General features: G+C 41.4%; 1 protein-coding gene across 5 annotated transcripts in view; it reads left to right on the plus strand.

The window, feature by feature from the left end:
* FILIP1 (filamin A interacting protein 1) overlaps positions 1 to 14,155 on the plus strand; it is a 122,897-nt gene that overhangs the window by 100,524 nt on the left and 8,218 nt on the right. For 3 of the 5 annotated variants that reach the window (XM_015859040.2, XM_015859039.2, XM_015859041.2), the window contains 2 exons: positions 3,350 to 6,155; positions 11,991 to 12,212. In XM_015859040.2, coding sequence (XP_015714526.1) covers positions 3,350 to 6,155; positions 11,991 to 12,197 — 3,013 coding nt within the window. In that variant the 3' untranslated portion in view covers positions 12,198 to 12,212. The remainder of the gene's footprint in view (positions 1 to 3,349; positions 6,156 to 11,990; positions 12,213 to 14,155) is intronic. The other 2 variants (XM_032443719.1, XM_032443720.1) reach the window with 2 other exon arrangements.

The following is a 14,155-nucleotide window of genomic DNA, read 5'->3' on the forward strand; positions in this document are numbered from 1 at the left end:
GCCCAGGGCCCCATCCAACCTGGCCTTGAACACCTCCAGGGACAGGGCATCCACAACCTCTCTGGGCAGCCTGTTCCAGGGCCTAACCACTCACAGTAAAGAACTTCCCCCTGACATCCAACCTAAATCTTCCCTCCCTCAAAACTATTTCTCCTTGTCCTGCCATTATCTACCCTTGTAAAGAGTTGAGAAACTTGTGGGGAAAGGAAGGTGCTGTGCTGATCTCATTAGTGCTTTCCACTGACAAGCATCTGTTTGTTAGGGTCTGCTATCACAAGGCACTGAGCAGACCTGCCTTCATCCCCCCTGTGGGCTGGATACTCAGCCCATAAGACTCTTACTGATGGCTGCGAGTTATATAAGTTTATCCAAATAGTTCTCCTCATCTCTAAAAGGAGATAAGCAAAACAAGACAGCAAATGCAGGGACGGGGCTCAGAGTTCCAAACTATGGCCTTGTCATTGTTGTCACTAGCTCACATTTCATTATTAAAGTGCTATGAGTTTTTTTGTTCTTTTTTTTCCCCCCTCTTTTCCTTTTTGCTTCTTTTGACCGTAAATGCAGGTGCTTTCAACCTCCTGACAACCTGGAATGCAGTTAATGCTCTAGATGACACATTAAGGATGCGTGCTGTGAGTCTCTGCAGTGCTCTCAGCCTTTAGCAGAGCCCATGCAGACCGGCGTCACTTAGCAAACAGCAGCAGCAGTCAGATGAGAAGCCTGATAACAAACCCTTGGTGAGGGTCAGGATGAAGCAATACCACTTTGCAGTCCTGCTGAAATTCCGGTTTAGCTGCTGGGGTATAGGAGTTAGGAGACAGAAAAGCAGGAGCAGGCTTAAACTCAGAATTATTTTAATGGTTAGAAATAACACTGAAAAGGCACAGATTTTGTTGATTCATTTGGCACCTGCACAGATCTGGATGTGCTCCATCCATCCCTTAAAGAAGCAGTTTTCCTGGATGTGGAAAAGTGTCATCAAGCAGCAGCCTTCTGTGAAAGCTCACTTGTCAGACACTGGGCAGTCTGGTTCCACCTTCTGAAAGCTGAGGCAGATAAAATACTCCATGGTGCTTCCTACCCTGTTCAATATGCACATGTAAGCTACGTCACCAGGTTGTATTATCACAGCTATGGTTGTTTATTTTTGCCTTTCCCAGTGCTGCAGATCCAGTTATTCCACACTTTTGAGCCTCCTGATAGGCACAGAGTGGTGACAGTGTTGTTGTGCTTTCTTCTTGTGTTGCTCAGCCTCATCCCTGGCATTTCTTTGTCTCACATTAACAAACAGGTATTCCTTTTGTTTTTCAGGGAGGGACTTTCTCAGACTGATAGGCTCTCAGATAACTGTGGGGCAGTGAATTGCTTTGCGTAGCATCCTGGCTACCTGTACTGCTATGTAAAATCACATACATCCTCTATGAACAGCCTAGCAATTCAGAATCATAAGCAATGATCTGAGAGTCTGCAGATAAGCGTTCAAATGGAAAAATCCTAAAAAATAACAAAGCTGTCTTCTGTTGTTTTGTTGGTTTGTTTTCTTCTTTTAATTGATAGGGGCCACCTTCAAATTTTCTCTTTCTATGAGATCTTGTATTTTCATATATAAGTTAATGACTGGGAGATGGGTTGCTCAGAGCCCCACCAGGCTGGCTACCACTGTTCTGTTGTGGCAAAAAATATTTTGTGAGAGGATATGTCCTACTTTAAAAATGTAGCCTGGGGGAGATAGGGAGAGTTCTTGGCAGAGTCTTTAGCATAAAGCAGTGTGATAAAGTAGCTGGGGAATAGATTGCATGCTAATAAAGTTTGTCCTTGAGTGTGAAAAGTGAGTGCCTTGTGAATAGCAGCAGGCTTTTTTTTTAGCTTTTGATACTCCAATGTGACCCATAATGAGGCGTACATAGACCAGCTTGTCTTTTCAGTCCTTTCCAAAGAGCTGCCAAAACTAAAGAGATTTTTTTGTGACCCAGTAAGGTTGGCTGCAAGGTTTGTTTGTTTTTCTCTCTCCTGCTGGTTCCTACTATTCTCTTACTCCCACATTCTATCTGATTTGTTTTCGAACGCATTCTTCAGCCCTCTCCTTCCCTACCTACTGTATCCTGTTCTGCTTTCTGGCTTCCTTCTTTTTTCTCATAGCTTTTCATTCCAGTTCCTGTTCCTTCTGGTCCCTGAGGGATGAGGAGTGAAACATTAATAGCTGGCTGGTTTATGAGCTTAGAGTTCAGGTGAGGGCTCAGGAGACATCCCTGGTGCACCATATTGTGCCCTGGAGTTCTCTGGAGCACTTCATTTCTGGGGCAGCAGAGGGGAATATGTGCCCATACTTCACCCACTACCACTTACAGTGCAGGAGTTCAGACAGCCCTCCTGATAAAGCTGATCTTTGCTGAAACTTGGGGGTTTCAGTTGCTACAACTGAAACTGTGGTGGTGAATTACTTTGCTGTTAGCACTGCACTTTGCGTTGCAGTTACAAAGAAATTTGTTTCATGAACAGGTGAGCAAAGAAAATGGATCTGAATCACTACATTACACTTCTTTGTACAGAAGTTGGTGCTTTGACAGTGGTTTGAAAAACGTGCCATTTCACAGTAAATTCACTATACCTATCTGTCGTCTTGTTTGAACCATACTGCTGCTTTTGCATTAATGCACTAGTAAGGAATATATCCCTCTGTTACTTGCAACTATTTATTTTTTATGTAAGTGTATTCTCAATATAAGTAGATATAAAACAGGGAGTGTGCTTCATTTCCCTGTTGAAATGTTGCATGGGTAATGGTTAATGCAGTTTGCCATGCTGGAAAGTGTAGGCCTGTATTACCTTTCTAAGGATAGATCTGATTTGTGCTTTTGTATTTCTTGAAAATACATTTAAGTTAAGCTGTAGCCAAAGGTTTGACGACTCTTGTAGTCAACATCTGCTCCTGTAGATGGCAATGTGACAAGAACAAACCTTTTAACATCCGTTATCACTGTGCTGGCAAATTTCTCTCACTCCTAATTTCTTATGCCTGTGGTGCCCAGATGGTTATCAGTCATGTGCTAACATAATATTCTGTCCCGCTGGTATATTTATAATTAGCATTTGTAAATGTTCATGTGTGATTGCATGTAGCAATTGGTTTTCCTTTTTTATCTTATTTTACACACTTTTATATGTGTAAGACATTTATGGGGAAACCATAATGCAAAAAAAGTCAGTATTAAATGGATTGGTGAGTAGATAATATCTACATACAGAAACTTGCTGAAAGTGAATTAAAAAGAGAGAATTACACCAAATTGAGAAATGCACCAAATATGCATATATTGTAGTTTAATGCCTTTGTTCTAACTTGTTTCAGGTTAAAGAAACTTCTGGAGCAGGAGAAGATCTATCAAGCCCGGAAGGAGAAAGAACACACAAAGAGACTCAGTAAACTAAGAGAAGAACTAGTCAAGCTCAAATCATTTGCACTCATGCTGGTGGATGAAAGACAAATGCATATTGAACAACTTGATCAACAAAGCCAGAAAATACAAGATTTAAATCAAAAACTAAAGGAAGAAGAAGAAAAGCTTAAAATTGTTACTGCAAAAACAAAAGAAGATGGACAAAAACTGATGCGGTTAGAAACAGAACTTGAACACAAAACATCATCATTTTCTCAAGAACATGAAGAGATGACTGCTAAACTGGCTAATCAAGAGTCACATAATAGACAGCTAAGGCTCAAGTTGGTTGGGTTGACTCGCAGAATAGAGGAGCTAGAGGAAACAAACAGAAGTCTTCAAAAAGCTGAGGAGGAACTTCAGGAACTAAGAGATAAAATAGCAAAAGGGGAATGTGGGAACTCTAGTTTAATGGCAGAAGTCGAAAACCTCCGCAAGCGCGTACTTGAAATGGAGGGAAAAGATGAAGAGATCACAAAAACCGAATCCCAGTGTAAAGAGCTGAAAAATAAACTGCAGGAGGAAGAGCACCACAACAAAGAGCTGAAACTTGAAGTGGAAAAGTTGCAGAAGAGAATGTCAGAACTAGAGAAGCTGGAAGAGGCTTTCAGTAAAAGTAAGTCTGAATGCACTCAGCTACACTTAAACTTGGAGAAAGAGAAGAATTTAACTAAGGATTTGATAAATGAGTTGGAACTGGTGAAGACTCGAGTGAAAGACCTCGAGGCATCAGAAAGCAAGTTGGAAAAAGCCGAAATAAGCTTAAAAGATGACCTAACGAAGCTGAAGTCATTTACTGTAATGTTGGTTGATGAACGGAAAAATATGATGGAAAAAATAAAACAGGAGGAAAAAAGGGTTGAGGGTCTAAACAAGAATTTTAAAGTTGAACAAGGGAAAGTTATGGATGTAACAGAGAAACTGATAGAAGAAAGTAAGAAATTCTTGAAACTGAAATCAGAGATGGAGGAAAAGGTGTCTGTTTTGACAAAAGAAAGGGATGAGTTAATTGTTAAACTTAAAAGTGAAGAAGAAAAATCCTCAGAACTAAGCTGTCGATTTGACCTGTTAAAGAAAAGAATTGATGGTATGGAGGAAGTGGAGAGAGAAATTACAAGAGGTCGAGCCAGAAAAGGACCAGAGCATGGCTGCCAGGAGGACAACAAGATTAAGGAACTTACTATTGAAATTGAAAGACTGAAAAAACGGCTCAAACAACTGGAAGTGGTTGAAGGAGATTTGATGAAGACAGAAGATGAATATGATCAGTTAGAGCAGAAATTTAGGACTGAGCAGGATAAAGCTAACTTACTTTCTCAACAGCTGGAGGAGATGAAGCTCCAGATTGCCAAAAACAAAGCAATAGAAAAAGGTGAAGCAGTGAGCCAGGAGGCAGAACTGAGGCACAGGTTTCGTCTGGAAGAGGCTAAAAGCAGAGATTTAAAAGCAGAAGTTCAAGCTCTTAAGGAAAAAATCCATGAGCTGATGAACAAAGAAGACCAGCTTTCTCAGCTCCAAGTTGATTATTCAGTTCTGCAGCAAAGGTTTATAGAAGAAGAAAATAAAAACAAGAGCATGGGGCAGGAAGTTCTGAATCTAACGAGAGAGTTAGAACTTTCTAAGCGTTACAGCCGTGCTCTGAGGCCCAGCATAAATGGACGAAGAATGGTTGATGTTCCTGTGACATCCACAGGTGTGCAAACAGATGCTGTGAGCAGTGAAGCAGCAGAAGAAGAAACTCCAGCTGTGTTTATACGGAAATCCTTCCAGGAGGAGAACCACATCATGAGCAATCTGCGACAGGTAGGTCTGAAAAAGCCCATGGAGCGTTCTTCAGTGCTTGAGAGATACCCCCCAGCAGCAAATGAACTTGCAATGAGGAAATCCTGGATACCATGGATGAAAAAGAGGGAACCTGGTGCTCAGACAACTCCAGATAAAGGAGTCCGAACCCACAGTGGCACAGCACATCCTGGGGAGGTTGTCCTTTCACCAAAGCAGGGTCAGCCTCTTCATATTCGGGTGACACCAGACCACGAGAACAGCACAGCTACTTTGGAGATAACCAGCCCAACCTCAGAGGAATTTTTTTCAAGTACAACTGTCATTCCTACTTTGGGAAATCAGAAGCCCCGGATAACCATCATTCCCTCTCCAAACATTATGCCCTCGAAAGGAAAAGGCAGTGAAAGTCCACTGGGCCCAGACCGTTCCATGTCTCCAGTCACTATAACAACATTCTCCAGAGAAAAGTCTCCAGAGGGAGGCAGAGTACCTTTCGCTGACAGACCTGCATCACCAATTCAGATTATGACAGTATCAACATCCGCAGCACCAGCAGAAATCTCTGTTTCTCCGCAGTCACAAGATATGACCATGGGAAGGGCTGTTTTCAAAGTAACGCCAGAAAAACAAACTGTCCCATCTCCAATCCGTAAATACAACTCCAACGCTAATATTATTACAACAGAAGACAACAAAATCCACATCCATTTGGGTTCCCAGTTTAAGCGCTCTCCTGGTGCTGCACCAGACAGTGCAAGTCCTGTGATAACAGTCCGACCAGTGAACATAGCAGCTGAAAAAGAAGTTGTCACTGGTACTGTCCTACGGTCACCCAGGAACAACCTGTCCTCACGGCCTGCGGCAAGCAAGGTGACAAGTACTATCACTATAACACCTGTGACTACGTCCTCCACACGAGGAACGCAGTCAGTGGTAAGCAGCACAGTCCCATTTTGTAACCTTTATGGTCAGGAGAATGGAGAGCATAGTTTGGGTTTGAGACGCCAAAAGGGAAACAATAAGTGAGAAGAGGAGAAACTCCAGGCTGCCCTACATGTGTTTCAGATATAGGCTTAGCTATAAGATCTGAATTTGCTTGTGATGGAAATGAGTAACTTTATGCCAGCATTGGGCAGTGATACAGAATCATAGAATGACTTGGCTTGGAAGGGACTTTAAAGAATGCCATGGGTAGGGCTGCTCCCACCAAATCAGGTTGCCCAGGTCTCCATCCAACCCGGCTTTCAGTACTTCTCTGGGCAACCAGCTCCAGCACCTTGCCACCCTCTGAGTAGAGAATTTCTCCCTAATATCTAACCTAAATCTTGCCACTTTCCTATCACTATCTGCTCATGTAAAATGTTGGGCTTCCTCCTGTTTATAAGCGCCCTTTAGTATATTTTTGGCATTATCTCTCAAAGGAGTAACTTTGAAAGGAACTCAGTGCAAAACTACTGAATATAATAGCAGTCCTGTAAAATTCTAAGTGAGAAAGAGATGAAGAATGATGGAGATGACAGCAATTTTTACTAAGTACAACTTCTGACTTCTGATAATACTCGTAGTGGTTTTTGGCCCAGCTGGATAGTCCTTAGCATCTGATAATGCAGGCTGATATTTCTTTGGTAGAATCTCATTATATTTATTATTAATTAATATCTGCTGTAATATTGGACTCTGATGGAATGAACAGCCAGATTTGATACCACTGTTTTGTGCTCCAACTCTCTTTCAGCCAGTGAGTACGAGGGTTCTTTCTGTCCCACTAATGTTATCAACTTTTCTAAGTGCTCTCTCTACCACATTGATTGCTGCTTTCTGTCTTTGGTTCCTTTTTTGTTAGTGCTCTCCCTCCCTAAAGATTTACTAGGCCTTGGACATCATTTTGCAATGCTTTAGTTGGGAAAGAAGAATTTGACCAACACACAAAAGCAGCAGTACTGTATTAATCCAAAAGCTTATTTAGCCTGTAGCAGTTACTTAGGGTAAGACTATTTTAAGTGGATAAACAGAGAGTCATGTTTTCATCAATGTCTGTTCCCAATTTTTGGCAGTAGGTAAGTATTTCTTTCTGAACCAGAGCCTGTAGCCACATCTTTGTATTTAACAGACTGTGGTGGTGTCTTCTTCTATCTGTTCTGTGTTTTGAACTTGTTTATTCTGTTGTTCCCACAACATCATAGGCCAGTTAATTCATTTGTGGGCTGCAGAAAAATGCTGGGGATTTTTATTACCTTTTACTGCAATACCTTAGTTGGTTACAGTCTCTATCTTAACATATACTAAACAAGCGTGCCCTGAAATTTGCATTTGCCATGCTGATCTATTTGGGATTGCATGTACAATTTCTCCTCACATGTATAATGCATTGGAGATGTTTTACAGGGACTCCTGTATACTAAAAGCAACTGTTCATTTTTTAAAGTCTCAAGTTAATTCATTTATTCACTCCTTTGTCTCTCAGAAGCTTGGAAAACCTATTTTTGAGAATTCACCATTCTTTTTTACTGCATGTCTGACTCTTCTGTGGCGATGCACTGAACTGAGGCAGACAAAACGTTTTTTCTTTTGTTTTCATCTGGCTAAAATGTAGTTTCTCTCATCACTTCATCGCTGATTTGGAATGTAAGGAAATAGCTCAACCATAGGATTTACTTTATCTTTTGCTTTCCTTTGTGTTTTAAGGCCCATGTCAGATTAGCAGGGAACTTATAACAAGCCCAACTGTGCTTTTTCCTCCCTAACACTCTGAAAAAAATAGAAGTTGTATATTCACCATGTGTTTTGCAAGTGGCTGGTTTATAAACACATTCAATACCCCTAGATAGGAAAAATAAGGTGTAATCATTTACTAACCTTTGAAGAAACCAACCTGGGTAATGTTTTGAGGGTATGAGCTCATAAAATCGAAAAAGACAAACTACAACAATGCCGCTTTCTCGGCTCACTGATTTTGCTTGTTTTTCTTAGCTCTCCTCGTACAAGGTATTTTTTACAATATCCTAATGCAGTGCAAAGGGGAAAATCTGAAATTTCTAGCTCTTTTCTGCCACTACAACAAGTTTGCAGTTACTGTTTTTATATTTGAAAACATTTAACACATTTTCCAATTTTAATTTGTTGACCAATCTTTAGTACTGCAGGTGAAGGTAATTCAAGAGTGCACGTGTGGTACTGTTCAAGGTTCAGCTTGTGGTGTCTGCCTGCTCAAGAGACCAAAACCAGTTACAGTGGCTTCATGGTGGATCAGATGGAGAGTTGAGGGGTACTACTGTTGATTGGCAGCAACCTGTATGGTAGAGTAGCTGCAGTTATCTGTCTCTCTTAGTAAAGCCTTTTTCTGAGTCTGTGATGGTTCTGACATAGAGAAAAGGGGGCGCTGGTCTAAAGAAATATCAGGCACCTGCAGGAGAGTTGGGAAGTTTTTGAGCAGTTAACCAAAAAGATCAATCAAAAGAGGTATCTCTCTGTGACTATCTCCCCTGGCACCTGAACTCGCTGGCTTCTCTGAGCAGGGCCTCAATGTTTTGGGGGTACTTCATAGAATTTCATCTAGTCCAACTCCCCTGCAATAAACAGAGATATCTACAGCTAAATCAGATTGCTCAGAGGCTGGTCCTGCCTGACCTTAAATGTCTTCAAGGATAGGGACTCACCACATCTTGGGGCAACTTGTTCTAGCACCTCATTACCTTTATTGTAAAAAACCTTTTCCTTAATGCAGTCTCCTCTCTTTTAGTTTGAATCCACTTCCCTTTTTCCTATCACAACAGACCCCACTAAAGAGTCTGCCCCTTCTTACAAACTCTGTTTAGATTCCCTGGACCTCCAAGGTTCTGTTGCATCCCTCAGCCCCATACTGATACGATGGAGGCTATCCCAGTTAGATTGAATTCAGTGTTTAACATATAACCATAGCCACTCTGATTTCTATACCCAAACCCACCCTTAAACTTCTAGTTGATGGTAACTGCCTTCCAGGATTTAGTCACCTGAACATACTTCCTTTGTGCCATTTTAAGCACTCTCAAGTACCCTACCTAGCTTCCAGCTGCTTTATCGGAGGTTGCAGGTCTCTTTAGATCCCCTTTTATCAGCTGGCCTTGTGCAGATAGCTTGAATAGCCCACAGCATCTCAAATTGCAATAGAGGATTTATGTCAGCCAGGGAATTTAACCGTTTCTGTCTAGGGTGAGCTGGTCTCTGATCTGATCAAGAGCAAATACTGAAAACACATCTTTGTTATTAAAATATTCCAAAAGCGATCATATACACGAATACTCTCACTCCTTCTGCACATCCATCAAATACAATAAAGTTGACCGTAGTGTTCCAGTAGCACATATGGCCAGGTCTGAGCCACTGTAACTTCACCCTGCCTTCCTGCAAAGCCTCTCTGCAGGCTGCATAAAAATTGAGAGCATTCTTGCATCAACCTGAAGAAAAGATACAGCCTATGAACACACGGGTCTGGAGGGGATTGCTTGGAAGGAATTACCAAGAGGCAGATGTTTGTATGTGTTTTCTGCCTCAGACATTGCTGAAGTGTACCGTGTCCCTTGCCTGCTTCCAGTGCTACCCTGCCAAAGGGGACGGCTTGCTGAAGGGCTACATTTATGCTGTTTTCCTTGGCTTAACAAACACAAAATGCTCTTGCAGCTGTCTGAGAAGTGGGCATTAGCTTCCATAGAATGAACATGTTTGTGTGCCACAACGAAGGAAGCTAAAAAAAAAAAAAAAGTAAAGCCAGTTAGAGTTCTTTTCACACTGATTTCCAGCGATTTAGGCTTGAAATGAGTAACTTGAAAGCACCCAAATCCTTCGTTAATAATTTACATGCGAATAAAGCTAAAGAAATGCCTGGGATTCCAGCTACTTCATTTGATTGCCTCATGTTTACAGACTGTGGAGCTCTTTCAGGGAACACAAGATGTTTGTCATTTGGGTTCCCTGGGATGTTGACATATTTTCCAAGGCTGATGGAATGAATTTGCATGTTTTGCCCTACAGAATTGTATGGGCCTAACTTGTTTTGACATCTACATGTGAGTTCCATATTAGCCTTTAGACTACTATTGTAAATGTTGCTTTTAGTTATTGAAAATGGCTTCCTTCCTGCCAGGCAGACAGCATTCAAGTTTTCCAATTGTGATTTTTTTTTATTTTTTTTTTGTGTGTGTGTGTACACATAGAGGTTTGAACTGGTCTTAGAAGATTAAGGAATGGTTTTCCTTTCAATACTCAGGTTGCAGACAGACGGCTCTGATGCTCCTGGCTGGAAATCCTTCAAGAGAGAAAAATGTTCCTTCATGGAGCACTTTAAAAAAACACTCTAAAGTAAATTAATATGTGTTAGAATTGATGCAATCCTCTAATCCAGTGTTCTTCAGAAGTTTACTTTTATTTTGTTCATATACCTTAAGTTGCAATATTTAGTCATTTAGCAGACAGTTGTAGCTGGGATTTCTGAATCTCAAGAAAGGTGTTTTGTGAGAACAACGTCTTCACTGATTACCTGAAAATAAAGAAAGCCAAACTTGACTTGCAACAGAGATGTACAAGTTGTCATTGCTAACATGTGTCTCTATATTGCATGCTGCAGAAGGTAGGAGACATTTGTATCTCAGAACTGTCATGATTGCGAGTATTTCTTTTAGGTCATGGTCTGTAAGGGGTTAACTTCCAGTTTTGGCCAACATTATCTGGGCAGAAAAGATGTGTTGTCTTTGAATCTTTTTGTCCCATCCTAGCAGTCCTTGTATCTTTACACAATGAAATTCAGTTGCCTAAACGTGGATGTGGATTGCCATTCCCAGAGCTGTGAGAGGCCTGCCTGGCCTGTGACTGGCACTCTAGCTCGGCGCAGATCTGTAGCTGTTGCCAGCTCCAGGCAGGGGCATTGGGTCCTCAGCTGGCTTCCCTCCAGAATAAAGAAACATTAAATATTGTTCTAGGCTTTAGTTTATTCTTCTGAAGTCCACAAACTTGAGGATAAGAGTGCTAGGGAAGTTGCTGCCAAGACAGAGTTGGTAGAATGGCTGTCTGCCCTGCCTTGAGGTAGCCCTGGCAAGGTCTGACCCAGAGGTCACCAAGCTGTGGCTCTGACTCCTGGAAGAGAATTCTTTCCCACATCCTTTTTCCTGCAGCAACAGGAAAAGGAAATCCAAATCTTGGCCCAGTCTCTCTATTTTGGCCCTATTTGCTTCCTCCTACCCCTGTACTTCCCAGTGAAGAAATAACCAGCCCCAGCCATTGCCCACTGAACTAGGGGAAGCAAATAAAATTCAGTTTTATTTATGTGACTGAAAGAGCTTGTCCCAGCTCTGAAAATACGTCAATTAGTAAATTAGCCTCATGTGGCTATTCTATTTTGAGGGCCTGTGCACATCAGTGTGCACATGTGATGCTAATATTGTACCTGTCTGACAGCTTGGCCTTGGCTCAACAGCCTCTGAGTGAGCCCTGCATTGTGGTGTGTGGCAATGTCAGAGATCTGCAGGGATTCCCATCCATATGATGATCTAAAACGCTTGTCCCTGGCTCTGGAAGACTAGTTTCACTCTGATATTGTACCTTTGGCCCTACTCTAGTAGTATTTGCTACAGACACATTTCAAACGTGAACATTTATTTGCTGATAGGCAGGATTTAGGACATTGTTGCTTGAGTGCTAAATGAAGAAACTGTAAAAAGTGTAATATATAAGAATATGTGAGAAGAAAAACTCTTCAGTTCATGTCATTTCTTTCTCTGTGTGTCTCTTTTGCAGACAGCACAGGATGGGTCATCCCTGAGACCTACACCCACCCGTATTCCCGTGTCAAAAGGTATGAAAGCAGGAAAGCCAGTAGTGGCAGCCTCGGGAGCAGGAAATGTGACAAAATTCGAGCCTCGTGCCGAGACTCAGTCAATGAAAATAGAACTGAAGAAATCTTCAGCCAGTGGCTCTGGCTCCCTGGGCGGGGGTCAGGGCTGATGGCAGGTTCAGGGGGTATGTTCTGCAGCTGTTACTGCTACCATGAACTACAGCCCCCTGTCTGTGGAGTTGCTCATGATTTTCCATACTAACGAAGCCCTTCACCTGTCACTCACAACCAACTAATGAGTGTGTGTGATGACTACTTGAGTAACAACATCCTTTTGTTTTCTTATTGAAGGAGGAAAAGAACCATCAGAAAGGCAGTGTACATCAGGAATACATTCAGCCTGGGAAATGAGAATGGGCAACTTCACCAAGTTATTAATCCAGCCTAGGAATATTTAATGCTTGACTTGGTGACTTTTCAATAGACTGAAGGAAGATCAGTCACTTTTAAACAACTATCTTCCAGCATAACAGATCACTTTCTGTCCTGGCTTCTCTGTGGAGCACCTGCGTGTAACCACATTTTTGAGATGCTGTGGTACCTAGGGAGCTGAGCTTTTATTTCAGTAAAAGCTAGTGCCTCACATACAGCAGAGGAAGAGAGAAAGGACCACAGGCTGTGACCAGTCTTCTCTCTAGGAATCTCTTCTCTCTGTGAGCTGCTTTCTCAAGGCAGTGACAAAATTCAGGGGTATAGGGAGGTTAGTTAGTGCTTACAACTGAATCTCTCTTCTGTGGCTTAGACTGGGTTACTGCCATCTCTGGGATTAGTTGAAGGAAGTGGGCCAAAAGGTGTTTACTCTTTAAAAAAAGCCTCAGAGAAACATTGATCTGACTACAATCAATGAAGTCTCTTTGTGCCTGTTCCAAAAACCATGAAAGTCTATGAAGCAAGTCCTTAAGTTGACTTCAGTGGGCTTGCAGTTTTTCTTTTGGATGGACTTGTGCTCTATAGATAAACTTGAGCTGTCAAGCATCCTTATGTGTTAGAGGGAGTGTCAACACAGATTGCTGGTGCCAGCAGTTGCTACGTAAAGACACAGTTCAGGTATGGTCAGGGAAAGAGAAAGTGTCTGATAGCTACGTTATGGTCAGTTCTCATTTGTTTGAAGTATTCTGTGTTAAGTACAGACTGCCTCAGAGTACCATGGAGATTCTTCTTCTCTCTTTTTGTTTTCTTCATTTATATGTTTGCATTTTTAAGCATGTTTTAAGGAATTGTTCCAGCATGGAAATGGTGTGGATACTGATGATTGTTACAATGATTTATTTAATAACACTAAAGTTATTAAAGGGCATTTCCTTTAAGAAGAAAGTTGCAAAAAAAGAAACTGAGCTGAGCAGGCTGATAAATTAGGTTTTAAAGCTTGTATACCTCAACCACCACAGAAAGCTGTAAAGGACTGGTTAGGAATAGCTTTCAGAAGGAAAAGCAGGAAGACAACCAATAAATAATAAATACAATTCACGGAAAGAAAAATGCATCAGTGTGTGAAATATTAAATAGCTTTTCTGTCCGGGAGAAGAAATTTGATGGAAGAATCTGCCACAGAAGGTCGACAAAATTATATTCAATCCAAACAATGTTTAATCTTCAGTGTGCACTTTGCAGTGCTCCCCAATTTAATCCAGATATGGCCATTATCCCAGAATACAGCTGGCATTTTATGATTAACATGAAGGACATTTTCTCTGTGATACAAAAGCTGCTGTCACATACAAAAAGAAAAAGGCTCCCTTTTTTCCATCTGTACAGCACCTGCGGTACCTGCTAGTTTTATGTTTCTGGTTCCTATGGCACCTGAAAATCAGATTCAAATTTTTATAGCACTCAATTCCCACTATTTCAGATAAAACTTGGAAACTGGAATTATCAAGCGATATAAGTTACCATTCCAGAAGTGCATCGGACCCTCTAAACAAATTGTTGTAAGCTAAAAGCCTCAGTTTGACAATAAATGGTTACTGAGATCTTACCGTTCTGATTGTAACATGGACTTTTAAACAGATGTTTGAAGAAAACTTATTAAGAGCTTTTAGCTGGATAGACCCTCTAAATACTGGCACTC

The sequence above is a fragment of the Coturnix japonica genome, chromosome 3, assembly GCF_001577835.2.
Source record: "Coturnix japonica isolate 7356 chromosome 3, Coturnix japonica 2.1, whole genome shotgun sequence".
Classification (NCBI taxonomy): Eukaryota; Metazoa; Chordata; class Aves; order Galliformes; family Phasianidae; genus Coturnix; species Coturnix japonica.